At 41.8% G+C, this 21,128-nt stretch overlaps 1 protein-coding gene across 2 annotated transcripts in view; it reads right to left on the bottom strand.

Annotated features, from left to right (window-relative positions):
• Window positions 1-1,035: 1,035 nt before the first annotated feature.
• Window positions 1,036-21,128, bottom strand: part of znrf3 (zinc and ring finger 3) — a 68,399-nt gene continuing 48,306 nt past the window's right edge. The window contains exons 3-8 of one of the 2 annotated variants that reach the window (XM_034225247.1): window positions 11,650-11,724; window positions 9,692-9,823; window positions 8,604-8,711; window positions 6,783-6,950; window positions 4,705-4,807; window positions 1,036-4,564 (exon numbers count right to left, since the gene is read on the bottom strand). In XM_034225247.1, coding sequence (XP_034081138.1) covers window positions 2,820-4,564; window positions 4,705-4,807; window positions 6,783-6,950; window positions 8,604-8,711; window positions 9,692-9,823; window positions 11,650-11,724 — 2,331 coding nt within the window. In that variant the 3' untranslated portion in view covers window positions 1,036-2,819. Of the gene's footprint in view, window positions 4,565-4,704; window positions 4,808-6,782; window positions 6,951-8,603; window positions 8,715-9,691; window positions 9,824-11,649; window positions 11,725-21,128 lie in introns of both variants that reach the window. The other variant, XM_034225246.1, reaches the window with a different exon arrangement.

Genomic DNA, 21,128 nt, shown 5'->3' with positions numbered 1-21,128 from the left:
CTCTGTATCTGAATGGATTATTCTCAAAGCAATGTATTTCTTCTGCATCTTCAAAATCTCAATGTGAAATGCAGGTAATGGAAAGGAGATCACAGGAGATACTGGAATACATTGGACTTTTTGGTCAGAGAAGATCTAACTGTCCTGATTGTAATTACGATGCATATACAACGTCTCCATGGAATGTTCTCGAAATAAAAAGCAACCGAATAACTCAAATGTTCATATTTTGATGCTTGTTCTATTTTGAAATGAAATAGTTGAATGTGTCAATATCAGAAAAAAACCAACATGCAAAAATGATTATTTTAGCACATTTTCAACATACTTTACTACGTTGTTTTTTCTGATAGTTTAGACGTAGTGTTCTACGTAGTTTTTGCTACTTCTTGACTTACTAAACTGTCATTTTTGGTATTTCGTCGTACTATACTGTCGTTTTTTGCATCATTTCAACATAATATATTACATGGTTTTTTTCTCGATGTATGTTCTATGTTGTGTGTTCTGATATTTTCAACACACTGTCGTTTTTTGCATAATTTCAAAATACAAGTGTTTTTTTTCCGATATTTTCAACGTACTATACTATGCTGTTTTTAGCATGTGTTTCTCATACTACAATGTATTTTCTTTTACACATTTTCGACAAACAATTATACGTTTTAATTTGTTTGACTATTTTCTACAAACGATACTACTGGTTCTGTGTTTCACGCTTTTCTGTGTAACTGCCAAACTAAAGCCCCAGAGCTCCTCTCTGCAGCAATGACAGAAAAACATGTCCGACATGAAGAGTGAACATATTTTCCTGAGCTCAGTTCAGTGACGCTTAAACTGTACTAAATACAGAAAGCAATCCCAAAATGCCTCTATATTTGTGGTATCAATGTTAGGACTACTAGCAACTGAGTTTAGTTTGGAATATTTTTCTGTAACAGCTACGGAAGGCAAAGACTTTCTTCTTATGATAAAACAATGTCAAAATCTGAATGTGAAGTGCAGGTAATAAAAAGGAGGACACCACAACATGAGTTACTTGAATAAAACTGTATATTTTACAGATCTTTGTACACTTTAATTACAAAACTGTATGGTACTAAAGTTTTAAAATCAGTTTTTTGGTCAGAGAAGATTTAATCGTCTTGTGTGCAATTACCATGTATATACAAAGTCTCATGTTAGTGATTTTTCTCAAAATAAAAAGCAACCAAATAACTCAAACGTTCATACACTCTGAACATAAGACATGGCTTAAAGATAAATATATTAGTAAATAAATATTCAGAGAACATTTCCATTTATGAAATGTGTTTGCTATACAGGTACAGAAATATACACAGATTGATTTCTAGCCTTTTTTTCTTTAAAACATTTGTAATGGTAGTGACAGAGAATAATTATATTCTTAAAAAATTAAAAAATATTAATTTTTGTACACATTTTAAGTGCTAGAAACGATAACAAAAAAATTAAATAGTGACTCAAGTACCCAAAATGTTATATTTGCAGTAGGTACATATCTCTATGCAAAAGGCAAGATTAGATTCTCACTTGATTACAGCACTGGGTTAACTTATAAATAGGGTTATTCAGAAAGTCTTCCTCTGTAGAGAATGTATATTTCATAGAAACAGTATAAAAACAGTCTGCAGGACAAACAGAAAGGCATGAATGACAAGCATTGATATCGCGAGTATGTATTATGCATGGCACGATATGATTCAAACAGATACACTATGGTATTTATAACTGCATTGTTTAAAAAAAAAATCACAGTAAAATAAGGAACCCTTGTGAAAAATGAGTCTTTTCCAGCTACCTTCCTTTGGCCTTTTGATACATACTAGATATCTTTTAGAGCATGTCTCATTTAGGAAATTGGGTAAGTGACAGCAAAAATACACTTTTATGGGCTTCCAAACAAAAAGTAAGAGTGCAACACTCTGCTTCTGAAAAACATCTACTGACCCCGAGACACTGCCACTTCAGACAACCCAAAGAGGCGCAGTGTCTTTTAGATATTGCTACAAACAGCTTCCCAGCGTAAGGCTTTCATGTTGCTCTGGCACATTTCATACAGGTAGGCCACTGCTGGACAGAAATGCAATGCATAAACAAATTCTGTATTAATATTGAATAGACACCAGTGTCAGCCTTGCATTCACATTTCTATGCATTTTTCTGTAATATATAGCTTCTTCTCCTCAGAGAAATGTGTGGGTCACAGACACTTAAAAAGGACCCATTTCCCTGCTTTTGACAAAAGTAAAAGAAAATAAAACAATCAAGTCTTTCTGTTTTGGTATAGCTATGTCCGTACAACCTATTCGAGCTGGTGGTTGAAGCTTTATAGGCAGTCAGTGTTTATGCGTGCACCTATACATGTAGATGTTTGTGAATTAAGGGTGATCTTTTTGTGGAGAAAAAAAAGGCAGATTCCTAGATTTTGCAGAAAAGATATAGAAACTAAAATCTCTTAAGAAATGGGCCCAGATGACTTAATTACCCTTGATGGCAGCAGATAGAAACCAAACCAACCTACTTCTAGTTTCAGTCCATCTATATTTGTAGTTCCACTTTGTCTCAGTGCTATGAAAACATGGTGCCGAGATGTTTCATGGCCACAGGAATGAACTTGACACACTGTCTAGAAATGACAGGCCATTTCAGTAGACATCCACACAATCGAAGATGATAACATTCAGTGCTCAGAGAGCACGGTTACAACAAGGCAGCTGAGGGTTTCAATGATTGACTGACAGATTCGGTACCAAATACATACTTCAGACTGAGTCCCATCTCACTGGGCTCTAAGTTCATATACCAAGACCCCCCTCATTTGATGGTGTACTGCTCCCCAAAGCAGCTGGGCTGGCAGAGAGCTGAGGGTGAAACAAAGCCCTGGTCTCCTCCTCCAGAGGGTACGACTGACCTCTAAATTGTCCAGAGGTAAAATACCTCTCCCTGGGCTCATGTTGCTCTGCTGTCCGCCCCTCTGCCTCCACTGGGACATTAATGGGTAATAAACTGCTCTGGGTCTCTTCCCCTGGGCCCAATTCACAATCTGTGTCCTCAGGAATTATGGGTATTCTCTGGTTGAGTTCACAGCAGCCCTGCCCGGAACAGACTTCCGAGTCTGCGTACTGCACATTAACAGCATAGTCCTCGGCGTAGCGGCCCCCCGCGGCCCTGTGCACCTTCAGCTCTTTGTAGAAGCAGCAAGGCAGCCCTTCGTAGCTCACCTGCTCCGAGGGGGGGCACAGGTGCTCGGGGGCAAAGTAGTTCTTGGAGGAGGCGCTGTGAAAGTCCATCCCCCTGTGAAAGCGTCCTGAGGCCAGAGGCCCAGCTTGGTCCGAGTCCTGCCCTTTGCACTCCACATTGGGAGGGGGGCCCTCGAAGCAGCAGCTACAGGCTGCAGCCCCGAGCTCCCCCGACTCTTCCTGTGGCCCCTTCCCCCTGTCTGCTCTGGGGGGCTCTGGAGCCCCGGCTGAGGTAGTGCTAGTGTTGCTGTTCTCCCTGGGTTCCAGTGATGAGTGACTGCTGTAGTTGGGCTCCAAGCTGCAGTTGGAGAGGTGGTCCCCCGAGTTATATCCTGAAGCTCCGGGGGGGAGCTGCAGGCAGTCGTGTCCCAAGGGAACAGGGGATGAGGAATCCTCAGCAGGAGCTGTGGCGCACGCCGCAGCCCCCGCCTCCCCCACAGACCCCCTGCATGGACTCTTACTCCGGTACACGTACGGATCGTAGTCGCTGCTCAGCGAGCTGCGGAAAGTGGAGCAGCTGCCGTACACCCCCTGGTTGCTGACCTCAGTACAGTCCAACATGGAGTCGCTGGAGGAACAGTGGCACTGACCCGAGCTGCTGCTGCTGCTGTCGCTGCCAGGGCAGTCGGCAAGGTAACCACTGCACACCGAGCGGTGACCGTGGTAACAGTTCAGGCCAGAAGTGCTGCTAGTATCACCGATTCTTGTAGCAGAGGCTGGTGCCATGTGCACCACAGTGGGGTATAACAGACCCTGCTGGAAGGCCCTGCTGTGGTGGCCCTTATGGGCCCCCCCTCCTCCACCAAGCTGCCCTGCCATAGCAGGCCCCTGGCCCCCCTCGGGCTGTTGGGGGAAAGTCAAGCCCTGAAAATAGTAGTGCTGGTACATAGTCTCGTACTGCGAGAAGCACGCTGCTCGGGAAAAATTTCGACCATGGAACTTTGGCCGTTTGAAAGCACCGTGATGCGGCTGTGCTGGGTAGGCGGGGGGGCCGCGGTGCTCTAATCCACAGTGGTGGGGGTTGACCGAGTGGTCCAGATGGAGGGTGGGGTGGTAGCTCCGCAGAAAGGCGGATGTTGATTGGGGGGTGTACAGACCCTGAGGATCTGGGTGCTGGTCCACGGTCAGCATGGTGATGGGGTTTCCGTGGGGGTCCATGCTGGTTCTGGTTGGGTAGGCGGTCACCTGGCCGGCGCGGTGCACCCTGCCGGGGTAGTGGACCGGCAGCACCACCCGCTGCCGGCTGTGCACTGGGTTGCCGGGGTCCATGCAGGCTGGTCCTGGATTCCCCTTCTTTTGCTCTGAAAAATAACAACATATCCTCATGAATGTCTCTGTTGTATCTCAGCGTATCTTTTTTGTTCCTTTGATAAAATATGTTTTTTTTCTCTTGATGACAAAGAGTGTTTTATCTGAACATCAGAGCTAAATATTGTCTTACCGATGATGTTGTGTCTACAGTGGGGGCAGGTGTGATGCTGGAGCAGCCAGGGGTCCACACATTTCTTATGAAACCTGTGAGCACACGGGATAACTCGCAGCTCCTGTGGGGGGAAACACATCAAGATACAACTGTCAGATACTACCGTAATGTAATACACAAATAACAATTGTTTATAGGCACACTTTGTATCATAATGGAACATACTGTATACAAGTAAGTTAAGAATAACAATTAATAATGATACTTTACGTGTCAATTAACTCTCTGCCTAAAAGTGAAACACATTTAAACAATGGCGTAAGGAGTTATTGCAATCCAACACGGTTAAGTTGTGCTTTCCTACAGTCAATGTCAAACAGATGTTAGTAAAAATGTGAAGCTGATATAACCATATACAAGTCAAGGTGACGATAGAAGAAATGTAATTTCAGGATTGATGAATTCCTGCAACTCCCAAAGTTACCAATTTGTTACATAAACAATTCTCAGGTAAGTAACAAACGTCCACAAGGTGGCAGCAAAGCTGTACAGAGCTGTCAACTGTAGTGAATTGATTAACATTTTACCTCTGAGTAATCTAATTCATATTATGCCAAAAACAAAACCCTTAACAACAAGTCACACAATGGTACAAATAGTCTGTCGTCAATGTCACCACTTTCTGGAACAAAACAAACAAACGGCTAACACTGGAGGATTGATATGAAAGGAATGCAACACTTTGTATTCAGACGGAGAACTGGCATGGAGGAATTCCAGGATGACAGGAGGAGAGCTCTCACTGCCATTAATACTTTATTCTAAGGTTGATGTGACTCATCTTTGGGCCCTCTTCCACCCAGGCTTTTGTTGATTCACTGCAGAAAAAGCGCTTTGATGCCATTCAGCCTTTTATATTGCCACTTCCTCTGTGCAAGCCTGGCGCCACGCTTTGTTATGATTTCTTCACCGAAGAGACACATAACCACAAAAACAAACCTTACACATAAGCCAACTATGTCCCCCCCCCCCCCCGGGCAATGGGGTTTGTCCCCATAGCGAAGATGAGCAATGCTGTTACAGTTAAGCTTAAAAGTCCAACATTGGGAAACATATTTTTACAATGACTCCTTTAAAAGATGAAAGAAAGCCACATTTGGGAAAACAGGAAGCATAATCACAACCTAATGCACTCTGGGTACCGTTATCTCTCCAGGTGCTCTCAAAGACTGAACTAAACATCTGAAAAGGCGCCGGAAAGAGCGTCACGGAGGATCGCGGTCCCCGAGCACATCAGGGGAACTTCCATTCTATTGTCCACATAACTGCATTATGTTTCATGTCTACAGAATATAAAGAAAAGAAAACAAGCACAGGTGGACGGTGACCACACTAACACTGCCAGCAAAGTTGTTTCTCCCTCATGGTCCACTTATGCTCTAGAGTTTGGATAAACAGCCGCTCACGTACATTATCTCTGAGTTGCTAAGAGAAATTGTAATCAGTTTTTGTTTAGCTTTTTAAAAAGGTTCATTGGTGTTTTTGATTAGATTTCACAATCATGGTCCCAACAGATACAAATAAAATAAGGTTCACCACAGTTCACAATAAACAAGATCCTTATAAAATGTGTATGGTAAACCAAAAATTAAACAAAATACAAGTTAAATAACGCAAACAAGATGTAGTTTATGCTCATTATAAGAGTTTAATCGCAAAATATGAAACCACAAAGTATTTGGGACTTAAATGACCAAACGACCAAACGTCTCTATACTGAAACATTATTATTAATATTTCTCTCCAAGAGCCTGACAAAGCCACACTTTACCGTTTTTGAGGTACCCTTTTCACTAAGTTGAGGTATTATCACGGTTTTTAGTTGCATTAGCTACCAAAATATGTGGACTGGCTAAAAGTTCATTTCGAAATAGTATACTTATATGTGTACATATACAAAAAGAAAGGTATTAATGTGAGAGCTAGCATTGCAACCCGTATTGAAAAAAAAGTTGATGGCAATACCATTATACCGTCTGTCATCAAAGCAGATAAAGTCTCTATATGAACTCAAAGGACGTAGCATCTTTTCTTACCTCCCCATCGATGTACTTTTCTAGACAGATGGCGCAGTCGGAGGTGGAGCTGCTGCTCAGAGAATCGGAGGCTCCACAGCTGCTCTCGCGCTGGCCCTTTCCTTTGGCCTTGAACTTCCTCGTCTCCATCTTTTCCAAGGCTTGGATGGCCATTCTGTTCATGGAGCTCTGTGGTGGGGGGGGGGGTGAGGTACAGGTTCAGCGAGGATTATGAGACCCACAAACAAGGCATTTCAATGATAAAACTAACAGTCCACTCAGAGAGGATGTTTCTGGGTAAAAAACCCATTACATTTCCATGCGTCAGTGTTGGCAACTTTTTAACCGTGTTCTTCTTTGTTGATGTTCAAAAGCTCCTATTATGCACATTTCGAGGTTCATATTTGTATGTTCTACTGTGACATGTTTACATGCTTTAATATTCAAAAAGCTCTTTATTTTGTTCATACTCTCTTACATATTCTGTCTGAAACAGAGCCCAGTGTTCTCTGATTGGTTAGCTGGTCGGCTCTGTTGTGATTGGTCAACTTAGCTTACAAATTTCCGGCCCCTTAGCCTATCACGTACACTGTGTTGGAGCACTAGCCAATAGAAGCGCGAGTGTAATGTAGTGATGTCACTATGTTACAGAAGTAAACAAAGGACTACAATCAAGGCGTTTCAGGCAGGAAAGGGCGGGGGGGAGAGGACATCTCCACACTTGGGATTTTAACCTTAGCAGCCACAAAAACCTATATAACACACTGCAGAGAAGAAAACCCCCCAAAAGCATAATAGGGCCCCTTTAATGACAGAGGGTTACATTTGTCATGATTAGACATGTTCCCCATTGTCACATTACATCATTGTGCAATGTTTCACTGATGCTTTAGCAACGCTCTCTGGTTCTCCACTCTTTTTATCACTCATTTGTTTTGTATTGCCTTCAAAATATAGCTTGGTGATTGATGAAAGTTGCCACATGCAGAACCACTTATGAGGATTAAACTAAATGATTCACATGTGTAGCAGACATTGGGACATAAAGCAGTAAACCAGAGTTATTTATGTGTAGGCTTTACTTAAAGGAAGGAACGCTCTCCAGGGCCTTTTTCTTGCTGCCTCACAACGGGATAATTGAAGTCTTTCTAAGGACATCCTTGTAAGTTAAAGAGCAATGAACTTTGGCATGAAAGCCAATCTCATCACAGGGTTAAGAAATATAGAACATGAGGTAATTAACTGCAGTGTTGTGAGGGCAAACCCTGGAGGAAACCTTAGATAAAGCCCAAACTGTTCTGCTTTTAACAGTCAAACTAGAGAGGAAATGTTAATACTGTATTAACAATATTTACACTACAAGATGTTTATTGCATTTTCCCATTTCAGGGAGGAAAGGTTGTTGTAATGTAACAGTCCCCTCTGGTGTGAGCTGCTCTCTTAATTAACCACCAAAGGAAGTCATCGGCTGCTGTGCCACAAATTACACACACACAGAGAAAGAAAGTGTCTTGACACACGTGTGCTGACGGGATTACACCGGATGCCGCTACAGTTTTTCTGCTCTGTCATGACACCTCTGTGTTTTTTTGCCCCAGCGGCCAACTTCTCATCAGCGCTAATTAAATGCTAATCCTGATTCATGCGCCCAGACATAAGCCTCCACTGAGAGCTTTTAGTTAACCATCGAGAGGAATCAATCAAAATGGTTGCTACCGTCACCCAGCTCTGGTAGAGCCACGCTGCGTGGAAAAACACGGCATTGGGAAGCGTGTTTTGTGTCACATCACTGTGTTTGTGACTCGAACTTGCTTTGTGATGAGTGTGTGTTCTGACACTGACCTGGCTTCTCCTTTGCTTGAGTTTGATCTTGATGAGCAGAATGAGGCACACCAGCGACACAACCACGAAGAAAGCTAGGAAGATGCCCATGTCGAAATATTCTGTGGGCTGCTGTGGAAAAAAGAGGGCAAGAGAAACACATTTGTCAAATTATCTTCACACGCAGTCGTTAAAAATGGTTAGTTGCTCATTAGAGCAGACCACTCAGTGATGTGACTCGTTGAACATGTTATTAGGCAAATACAAATAAATAAAAAGGACTTTATGGATGGACGATTGAATGTGCATTTAAATCATTGCAGTGTCTTTTTTGTTGTTGCCATTGTGTCAATGTAAGACTGTCGGATGTAGTCACAACTACATCTCTCAATCAAACAAGACAACTCTGCAGATTGCAGAAAAAACGCTTCAATACAAAGCTTATCGGCAGAAGGGGTTTGTTTGTCAAGGATTTGTCATTTTTCAAGCAATGATCATGTTGTTCTAGTTTCTCAACTGGGAGGATTTACTTGGGTTTTGGAATGTTGGTTGGTTGACACAAGCTAATTAAATGCTTAACTCCGTAGATTTCACTGCTTTTCGCTCAATAACAGACTGATCAATTGCCAGTTCATTTGATAATTAGATCATTATTTCAGACTTTATTTACTTGAAAAAGCAGAATTTGCATCTTTGCTTTTTGCTGAGATGAGTCCGATAACTTGTGGGGGTAAACACTTTTATTATAAGATTAGCAAGATTGTTATTCTCATCAAAACAACTTCTCTCAGGCTTTCATTATGTCAAGTTATTTGACCTCCAAGTGCTGGTCCTTTTATCGAATATTTCTAAGCAGACAAACAGTTCTTTGAATGGCTGATATGTATCTCCCTCAGTGCCTCTGGGAAACGGATAAGAAAGACAGGGTCAGATTTCACAGCTGGAACTTTTGAATGTCTTCACATCTTAAAAAACTTCTCTGTGCTGATTGCTGCTTGGGCCTCACAAACATGTTCACCTTTTCCTCATGTTCCTCACATGTGCCTTAGATTAGTGTCACACACATGCACGTCATCTACACGGAGTGTGGTTTTGGCATGTGCTCTTACCCTCGGTGGTCTGTGTTGTATCCGAGCGCGGGCCACTTTCTGCTTGTTGACGATGTTCATCAATTTGACGGCGTCATTGCCCTTCACGTAAACCACGGGCCGCTTCAGAGGATCCTCTGCAACCTGGTTCAGCTGAACAGAGGGAAGAAGAAAGAACTACATCAAACACACATGTACACACTCAAGTCATTTATCTTGTCAATAATGCAATTTGTCTAGGTTCTCATCATGAGAAAAAATGTCTTCAATTGCATAAAAGGAAATTCATGATCCAGTGTTATATATATATACTGCCCTGTTGTGATTCCTCCAACTTTATTCAACTGTAGCTCTAAATCAGCGGAGAAATAACAAAGTTCTGCTAAACAAAGTTAATTTATTATCTATTGGAAAGCTTTACCATAACCTCCTAAGTATTGACTCGTCATGTATAGAAACAATGAAAATAAATGGAGCCGAGCTTTAAAAACAAATGGTTCATTTATTTGAAGTCACACACAAATAACCGTCCATAACAAATGAAAAGAAGAAACGGCACAGAGAGTTCTGAAAATAACTAAAAGGTCTTTAGTATTGGTATGAAAGCTGAACACTCATGAAAAACAAGATTGTGTGTCAACCATGCAAAGCCTTTTAATTATACACAGCACAGAGGGGGCCTTTAAATCTGTGGGAAGTAAACATGGCTTGATTTTCAGGGGACTTTCGACAAAGTACTTTAGTAGGCACTGCCCGAATGCTTGTGTACGGACTCTTTTACTAACTAGCCAAAATGACCTCCAGGCTCAACACATGGAAACTGTGGTTGCAGTTTGCCAGAGGGAGCCGGGGGAAACAGTCAATGAAAAGGATGTTTTGGCTTTGGAGTCAGTTGACATCCTTCTTTTACCCCTTCTCTTTCTCCCTCCTACTCTCGTCTGCTGGTTGGAATCTGTAATTTGAAAAGCCCAAAGGAAATACCGAGGGTATTCACATTTCTATTTCTTCTGCTGCCGTCATGTTCTCCAGGGAAATACTGTATGTTCTGGTTTCAAAAGTACTTTTGATCTCTTGCTTCACTCTTGTGCGTTGCTCCCACTTTGAGAAAATAACTCCACAGAGCCTCTGACAAACAATAAACCATTTCAAAATTACAACTATAAGAAAAGCTGTTTAAAGAGAGTTGAAACTCAACTTCCCCCCACAAAAAAACCCACATTATTGATTAAATCAGCCTCAAAGGAAGTATACATTGAGACAGAAAAGGAGGTCAAGTACATAACTTCATAAGGCTTTTCACCTTATTTTGTCCCAAGGATCTTAATTCCCCCTAAGCTCCTCCTCCCTGCCCCTCGGCCTTGTGGGTCCTGTCTCTGCTGATCAGGCCGCTCTGACTGGAAAAGCCTCTCGGGGGAATTTAACACAGCCGCCCAGCGCTGCCTTTCATGTGGTCTCCGCGCAATCCCTTTTATCTCTCAGCTACGCGCTTTACGACTCAGCGGCAGAGGAGAGAAAGAAGAAAAACCCTGCAAGTCCAGACCTGGTGTGGCGAGTATGAATACCACAGAAGCATTCTTGTGACAAAGGCGTTCAGAGGAACAACTTGTGAATTATATCGCTTAACAGCGAGGATAGGGAGCAATGTCTGGATGCTTGTAACAACAAATGCACTTTGTTCCTACTGTAGCCCATGTGAGCGCTCCCAAAATGTGCACAGATCCGTGGTCTCGGGGGATGAGGTAATGTTTTCTACCTGTACAATTATGAGCTCAACAGAGTTTGGTCATGGTCTAGTGAAAGCTGAACCTGGATAAACCATTTGAGAGAGATGATAGAAAGATCATTGTTTGTGCAAAACAGCACACGCACATGCTGCCAGACAGAAGGGCAGGGCAGGCCGACACGCAGAAAGGCAGTGCATGTTTTCAGTGTTGTTGAAAAGTGTGTGAAGGTCTGGGTAATTGTAGGTGTGTACGAACCTGGTCGATGGCATCCGGATTCTCCGACACATCAAAGATGACGGCGGTGGCTCCCCGCTGCACGGCTCTCTTCGCCTGCACACACAGAACAAACATGAATCATTAGATGCATTCAACAAGAGTTCAAAGGGAAACGCTACGGCAGGTATGATCGCAATGTGGAGATGGTAACATTCAGCCCACTAGGGGGAGTTCTCTGCCTAAGTGTAGATCATCGGGAATGAGCGAATGAGATAGAAAACAAACGGAAGTAAACAAGCTATTGATAACATTAGCTACAGGCACATATGGTCCATTTCTCTGAAGTCATCATGGTGTAACATCTGCATGACATTAAGCTAATAGCATGACACAAACTAACACAGAGTCAAATGTGATGCAAATGTGCGTGACATGGAGTTAAAGTCATATTGAGGTCTGCTGTGCGCACTCAGGAAAGTTGAATAAAGTTTTCCAACAGCAACAAAAAAAAATGAGCTTCTTTCATGTGAGAGCAGGGAGAGACATAGCACAGAGGTCTTTTGAAGACTTCTGCTAAAGGCAAAGGATAAGGGAGACGCTTAGATGTGCAGAAGTATCTCCATGCAGAATCCAAATTGGCTTCCCCTTGTTTGAAATAAAAATACAGAAAACTTTATCTTAGCTGCTTATCTCCATGCAGAATCCAAATTGGCTTCCCCTTGTTTGAAATAAAAATACAGAAAACTTTATCTTAGCTGCTGCTTCTCTCCCCTACGACTACTTTTGATTCACGGCGCCCTATTTAGACAACGTTTTGATGTCTGCACTACACGATTTAAAATAGCGGGGCTGGGATCATATCCTGGTATTATCAAGTGCCCTTGGGTTCTTGCCAGTGCTCCTCATAACTGGAGGGAAGAGAGGTGGGGGGGGGGGGGGGTGAAGATCAAAGTGACAATGTACATTGCTGTGACTTTGCTGCCGAGTGGCTGGAGAGTGTCATCGCTGGGCCCTGACAGAGGACACAGAGAGGGGAGGGAGGGGGGTTACTGGTATGTGCGGGGGAGGCGCAATGGCTTTTTTCATAACATGTTGATCTCTGAGGTAACATGACTCAACTATGAAACGTTGAGCATGTTTTCTACATCTTTTGCCACGGTGTACACAGAAAAGACTCAGGTGTTGGTCCACCATTAGCTGCCAGATCAGCTTCACTGCTCCTCTAGTGTTTACATGGAGGCAGCGGGGAGATAACGTGTCAGTCCAAAATGTGTTGGCTCACAATGTTTTAATGGGTTCTGGTGACAGAGAAAGCCACAGCAAGTTACTCTACCTATTATTCACATTGTCAGACAGCCGTCCGTCATTACCTTTTATTACGTTTTTGTTTCTGGCTTTCATTTTGCTGATAGATGTTGGATCTGTAAAATTGCCACTTACCGCCCTGTGATTGGAAAGTGACAGGTGGTTTTGACTGATCAACTTCAAATACGTAATTAAATATAAGAACAGAAAATCCACCATGTCTGTCCAAAAGTTGTAATTCTGATCCTTTTAGACATTTGTGTGACTTTGTCATAATATAGCATATGCCTCATGTTCTGGCTAAAAATGTGTTTTTGTGAAGTGAACGCAAGTGACTGCAAATCAGTTTATTTTCGATTCCAAGTGGATTTTCACGGCAAATATTATATAATTTTTTTCCTCAAGGCATTCCTGCAATATCGCTTTGTAGAGAATGGTACAGATGAATGGACATATGGAGGAACAACCAGAATACATAAAGCCTCCAGCTGTACTCATCACAGAGGCATAACCTTAACTCAATTGATTTGAATGATGTATCAGTAATATTTTAAAGACTGTCATAGAACGTGATGTATTAAATAATCCCGTTTCTTTTTACCATTTACCTGCAGTTTGGGTAAATATGATTCTGCCCCTTTTTCAGCTGTGTTAGTACATTTCCAGCTGTTTGAAACTTATCAAAGTGCTCATTTCTTAAACGTGTGCAGCTGAGGAAGTGTGATATGATCAAGATTTGTAACTGTACATTTGATTTCATTTTTCCTTTTGATGGGTTGCAACATCATTTCCATACTCCATTTGTGTTTTATGAGTCCTTAGAAAGATGTTATTTATTAAATATTCCTGTCCAAGAAGTAGCATGATGAGCTAGTTATCCATAGCAAGAAATAGCCCCAGAGGTGTTTGCTGTCAATCAACAACTGTCAATAATGATTCTAAATATAGAATATGTTCAATTTTGTTCAACTAGCAACACACATGCATGGGTGTTCATCACTTCAGGTACTTTTGGTGGGACTACTTCTTCATGGACAAGTCGCAGCAGGAGGAAAAAAAGAAGCCAAGCCTTTGATATCAGGGGTGGCATGTGTACCACAACTTTAACATCAGCTTCAGGGAAATGTAAACACATCATGACTCTGAAGTATGTGTGCGCTACGTTTCAATTAGAGTCCCCCTCGGTTTAATCCACATACAAGATGTTTATAAATGTGACTTTCATAGCTCATTAAAGACTAATTAACCCTGCGAACGGATTCAATCTTTCCCAGCAGTGTATGAAAGCCTTGTCAAACAGCGAAACATTAAAACAGTGTTGAGCTATAAACACAAACTCTTCCAACTTTCTCTTTCGTCCTGCTTCCTTTACATAAACTAACATCGCTCTTTTCTTTCTTCTTTCACTTTTTCTTCTACTCGGAAAGTTCAAAAGCAACGGGAGCGAATATCTCGCTCGGCTTTTCCCTCTCACGCAGTTTTTCTCTCAGCTCCACACTGCCAGGCTCCAGCCCCCATTTAATTCAGCACAAGTCTGCTCCTTTGATGTTAGCTCTCCCAGTAAATAATTAATAGCTCTTGGTAAGACGCTTCAAGAAGAAAGAGATCTCCCTCCGAAAGAATCTCCACTCGGGGCAGGCCTGCGCTGCAGTGCAGGGACTTGCCTGACGACAACAAAAATGCCCCCACAGGCAAACTGGTTCTCTTAAAAACATGACACATCTCCTTCCCAACTCCATGCAAAACGACAACCCTGGACTCCAAAGGCAGGGTATTGCTTTGTGATCGGTAATGTACATTCTTCAGACTTTGTGATGTTGCTGAAAAGTGAACAGTCAGGTCAACCTGTTTACTTCACTGACTCAAACTGGCTGCAGAATGTCAAATGGCAGAGTTCCTGTATACAAGGTAAAAAGGTTAAGACAAGTCCATCCTCTGCAGCAAACTTAAAAAAAAACAAAGATCAATAAGACGCTAAAGTCTTTTATTCACACCAGTTTCATATAGATTTGACAGGAATTTCAAGAGAGTCGTAGATTACATACGAGGCGCAGCTTTTGATCATTTAAGGGATCCAATATTACAAGCTGTGGTGTAATGTAACTAAGTACTCTACTTTAGATAAAAATGGAGGTACTTGTACTTTACTTGAGTATTTTCACATAACTTTATACTTTTACTGCACTACATTTTGTGGGCAAATGTACAAATAGTTCCAATACCGAGGGTTGCAAGATACTTGCAACCCTCGGTATTGGAACTACCAAACTTTATACAAAGTAATTCAAACTAGCTCTGCCTCCACCAGCTACAACAGTATATGTATTTGTTCAAATGCAACAATCAGATGATGTCATTTATCATACTATATCCCTCACTGCAGCCATGTAACTGCAGTGAGGGATATGATGAATGCTTTTTTACTTGTTGAGAGCATTAATAAATATAATTGAATTATAATGATGTACTCAAAGCTTAGTCACCACCATCTGTTGTAATTGATTAGTAGAAACAAAACTTTATTCAACATCCCCCTTAAAAGAAATTGAAGGTGCAATCTCTCAGAAGTAAGAGGCAAATCGAAGTACGACGAAGGCAAGAGCCATTGACCTACTCCTCACATCCTACAATAATTGCTCATAAATAAACTGAACTCTCCACCTGAACTGCATGCTCTGGGCTGGGGTGGGGGTGTGGGGTTCCCAGGTACTTTACAAGACTGCTGGCTAAACACACTTCCTGCTGGCTCCGAGGCACGAGAATTAGGAGTACAATCTTCCCTGGGTGAAGGAAAAGCCACAGCAGAAAGTACTGAGAACCCAGTCTAGACACTAGGAAAATGAAAGCTATGTTTAGCATCCCTGCCAGCGTGTAAGATCTGAGGGAGAGGAATTCTCACTCGACTGGAAAGAGACTTTTTCTCAGTGCGGCGCTCACTCCATCGTGGCTGGAGGATTCTCATATTACCACATCAGCGCACCTCTCCATACGCAGGGGACACGGGAGGTTATCTGCAGACGGGTGCACCTGGATTACACCTGCAACATCTGGCTCTCACATAGTTCCTCCATCACATCACTCTTTTTTTTACTACTTTCTTCTTCTCTGATTCCCTCCTTCCTCATGGCTCCTCCTCCTCCTCCTCCTCCTCCTCCTCCTCCTCCTCCTCCTCCTCCTCCTCCTCCTCCTCCTCCTCCTCCTCCTCCTCCTCTTCATGCTTTCCTTTCCCTCTCTCTCTTGCTCTGCACTGCTATAATTAAGGCAATTAAGTCTTCAGAAGACTCTGCACTGCTATTATGCTGTAATTTCATGTTGCCTCCTGGCTTTACGGTTTATTAAAAGATAAAGGCATACTTTTCTCCCATGGATTTTTTTATATGTGGTCGCCCTTTTTTTTCTTCTCTCCTTCCTCACTCGCTCTCAGTGCAGGCATGTGTGCCAAGACATTATTTACATTCAACTAAAATAAAATCAAGTTCTCAACGTGGCTGTGCGTCATCTGATTGGAAGCTCGTGCAGCCCGGGGAAGTTTGAAGCTACTGTACAAATTGTACTTTTCGCACATGAAGTCATCGGTGTTATCTTGACATTTTCATCAACAGGATTTAGTCATTTCACGAAGCACATTACTCATCATCCTCCTGGTATCCCACCGTTTGATGTTAACACTTGGCTGACAGACTGGTAATCTGTCATAACATTTTACTCTGTTTACAGATACTTGACATAATCGTATTGGCTCTGTTAGTTATAATCAACTGGTTTGACACCCTCGCCCTGTTGGAGCTGCTACCTGCTGTGTCACGAAAACCTGCACAATTCTTGTTCCCACATAAACACTGTCCTGAAACCATTTACAATGTGAACTGAAATAACCTTGTTGAGCTTAATCCTTCCAATAACTTTTTCATGATTCCCCTTCCACTCGTATTAAAGGTTTTGACCAGCAGCCAAGAAATGTCACTCCTGAATTACAGATTAAAAGGCGGCGAAAATAAATAAAAAAACTCTTTGGTCAGTGTGTTTTCTCTCTTCACCTTCCCAAACGTTTGAACTTTGCCATATTCATGTTTAATATTCATTTAAATGCTTTTAAGCCCCCGGCTGGAATATTTAACACAAGTCCCAGGACGTCTGAGGCACCGTTTCTCGAGCTGCATAAAACATGTTTACGAAGCACATAAAAAAAATCCACTTTTGTGTCGCACCGGCAGAGGAGAGAGGCTGCCAAGCCTCCTCGAGATCCTCTCTGTGTTGGCCGCTTTCATATAAACCGACAGTTTACCGAACGTAAACACACAGGGGAAAGAATCACTTGAAGCTCTCAGTGAGCTCAGGGACCGCCATTAATATCAAACGGCAGATGAGAGGCGAGGTCAGGAAGGGAACGCAGAACTCTTTAGAGAGTGTTGAGTTCAGTTTGAGACGTGTTCAATGAGACGAAGATTTTAAGGTTGAAGCTGGATCAATTGATTTCCAAGAGAGTGCTTCTGAAAAAGTAACATTTTCTTCACCAGTTAGTCGCTAACCTGTCTGTTTGCTGTTTGGTGCCAGTAGGTAGTGAAAATGTCAAACTGGTATTTTCCAAATTCATATTTAACCATATGAATGCCTCAACACACCTTGTCACCTGTCTTTGCATCATGTGGTGAAAAAGGTGCAGCAAGTGTGAGCCACACTTCTAACGTTTAACGTCATAAAGGTAATTGAATCATCAGATACACACTGCGCCTGCTATACTGCATACAGGACTGTGTATACAAATACTTTTTTAAGTTGGCATTACAGGATAAATAATCTTGTTCATGTATTGTTTGATTCAAATCCAAATGTTGCTAATGTTATGCTTTTCATGCTAATGGTTGCTTAGATATCTCAGGTATTGAAAGTACATTTCTATCAGTAGTAGTTCAAAGATAGACCTATAGGTTATGCGTGGGCATCTTGTCTCATAATGGAGGGGTTTGTGGGTAAACTGCACCCCAGAGAGGGGAAATGAGATAGAGAGATTTGGGGCGGATGAAATGACCTCACTATCAGACAAAGACAGGGCCCGCCCCAGGTACACTGACCCCTGACCCGGCTCTGTGCTGTACATCATGTACATGACCAGCCAGCATGCACAAATGCACACTGACACAGGAAGTAATGACTAGCTGTGCCACTGTGTTGCCATCCCTGAAAGAAAAAAATCAGTTCCCATGGGTGAAGTATCTTCTTTCCACTGGTTTAAATCCCCAAATGGGACACAGAGATGTGAGACAAACAGAAAAAGAAGAGCTTGCTCCACTTTGAAACCATTTTCTTTCAGATAGAGGCCATTTTCTGGAATGGTGTGAGAAGCCTTTTTTAAAAAAGGTGGAAATGTCAGCTATGGGGGGAAGGAACTCTAGGGTTCAAAAGCAACACATCAGAAGAGGTTTCCTACAATGATGCTTCTACCGTCATCTAGCTCCGAGTGGATATGTCTTTAAAAGCTCTAAAATATTTCTGACAAACCAGTGAGCACCACCGACCCCCTCCACTGCCAACTCTGTCTCTGCCTCAGCGCACAATGTGGGGTGGCCATTCACTCACTATTGCATAACCAGAATTATACAAGAGAACTGTGCTATGAAAATGTGTGTGTGTGTGTGTGTGTGTGTGTGAGAGAGTGAGGGGGCACCTCTGAGGGGGCCTGCCAGTGGACCTTGGCAAAAGGCCGGCCCCATTAAACAGTGGAGAGAGTGAGGTGTAGTGGGGAGCAATCCCTTGTTATGAGAGCCTATAGACTCTCTTTCATACTCCTGTATATTCATATTTATTGAACATGTCCTTAAATCCAAGTTTTTAAACCTTTAACTCCAGGTCAAGATCATACTATTCTTTACTTATTCTTTGGTGAAAGAATTCACCAAATTCTCCTGAATTAAGTTACATTTTTCCCATTGTATTTCCTTTACAAGCGGCGCCTCGGAGCTGTGGTGTCTTTTGTTCAATCGTATTGAGAAAAATGCAAAACACATTGAGTTCATCCTCTTAAAAAACACATATGTAGTGTATTATAATGATTTATTGCTAAATATGTTGAAATAGCCTGAGGCTACTGAATCCTTAAACAGAGCTGATAGTGGAAGTAGCTTAGAAGTCAGCCATCCTGCTTCCTCTTATCTCTTTGGAGAATTGCATAAGAACAGTACAGATTGGGCACGGAAAATGGAGGCAGGTTGTGACAAAATGTATGAGCTGGTGTACAAAAGAGCATTTCATTTATCCTGCAATTTGGTAGGTGTTATAAGATGTCAGAGCATGACATTACAAAGAGATTAAATCAGATAATTCACTTTAGTCTTTGATTTATGTATATATAAAGGAAACTTGAGAATATTCCAGAAGCTTGTTAAAGCAAGAATGTACTCTTGGAGGATCATGAACACATTAAAACCTTTTTTGGGACAACAAAACCAAACTTTTCCGGCCAAAATCAGGGCAACGAAATGAAGAGATATTTCTGAAACATTTAAACACTTCTCATGATGTGGCAATGAAGAAGGATTTCTCAGGAAACACTGTGGTTTTCAAATAAGACTGTTTTACAACTGTAATCGAGTTGTGGGTTCAATGTGTCTATCCTATCCTTTCCAGGGCACGAGTTTTGATGATAAAATGAAACGCCCCGTGAAGATACGATAAATAAAACATGAGTGATGAGGCTCATGTGCGGGACTCAAAGTTCTTGTGTAATTTAAACATTTTTCTTTTTCTAAATATACATGCTTGTTGTGAGCCACATGCAGCATTTCCTGTCTCTCCCCGGTTTGATGTCTTGTGGCGTCAGACGCGCACTCTTACACAAACACAGATGCAAACGTATTGACTCAGACCGCCGCTAATCAAGGAGCCTTTGATTTCTTTCTGCTCTCGCTGCCCACTGCTCTGCCCTGCCGAGACCAAACACTGGGGCCGGAGGAATGGACAACCGCTAATTAAATTTCCTCTACGTTCCTCTCCATCCCTCCCATGTTGTTTTTCTTACTGGTTTTAGGCTCTGGCCCTTTGTGATTCACAGGAAAATAAACATGCTTTCCGGCTAGGGACAAAAATAACACTTTTTTAAGTGCTTCTTCTCCACCTAGTGTCTATACTAGGGTTTGGACGAAAGTAACAGGAAGTCTTGGTTAAAAAATGATAAGCGATAACCATGACTTAATCTGTTGTGATTAGACCTACTGTGAGGCAAAAAGTCTTTCATGTTTCTCTGGGAATTGCATTCAAAGGAAAGCACATAAGACATACTAATGCATGCATGTGTGATTAGTGATGTACAGGGTAAGACATTTTAAAATATTTTTTTTTCTTCTCAGGTCTTAAAAGGATAACCTGAATTAAAAGTGCTGAAAAATCTGAATTACCATAGTTTTCATTAGATGATAACTGCCATGCAAAGAGAGACATTGAATATATTTGGAGAAAGTAAAGAAAAGCGTAACACTAGATGTATACCTGCTGCAAGTCTCCTAGCACATAATAGATCAAGTGCTTTTCAACCTTTAAAGATAGTTGAAGATAGCCTTAATGAAAACAATAGATCAAATAGGTTTAAAATATGTAAGGCAGTTTGAGAGAGCTTTAAACAAAGGTTGTCTTATTGTAAAATATACAGTATTTACTGATAAGATTAAACATGGAGTTTCTCCTTTTTTATCTGTGTCTTTAATGTCACTGACTGCAGCAGCTTCAGCCCTCCATCTGTTTCCTCACACGATGCATTAAGGCGCGCCATTGAGCGTACGTAACGCTCAGAGCCCGACATACAATTACCATAGTAACGAGCATAAATTGAAAGTGTAAAAATATGCTTCAAGTAGCGCATGTGAACAGCTTGACCAAAACGCAAGCCGTTAGACAACCTTTCTATATAGCTTTGATTAAAATAAGCAGATATTTCCTGCTTTCAAACTCCAACACAGCTTCACCTGCTATTGACCACTGATATGATAGACAGCTGACATGACTGACAGATAGCTACATGCATGTTGATTAACACTACTATTCATTCAGACACTTCAACCACAAAGTGTAACCCTGACTAAGGTTTAACTGTCATGTCTGAGTCTTACGTTAACTACTACAACATTAAACGGTAAGCAGTATTTGTGGTTCAATTTAATCAGGATGTTAAGGTGTGAACATGCACTCTAGTCCAAATGTAGTTTATCTGAGGCATCTCTTTA

The sequence above is a fragment of the Gymnodraco acuticeps genome, unplaced genomic scaffold (genome assembly GCF_902827175.1).
Source record: "Gymnodraco acuticeps unplaced genomic scaffold, fGymAcu1.1, whole genome shotgun sequence".
NCBI classification, from domain to species: Eukaryota; Metazoa; Chordata; class Actinopteri; order Perciformes; family Bathydraconidae; genus Gymnodraco; species Gymnodraco acuticeps.
Note: the sequence above shows the minus strand (reverse complement) of the source record. Positions and strands in the feature narration are given on the sequence as shown.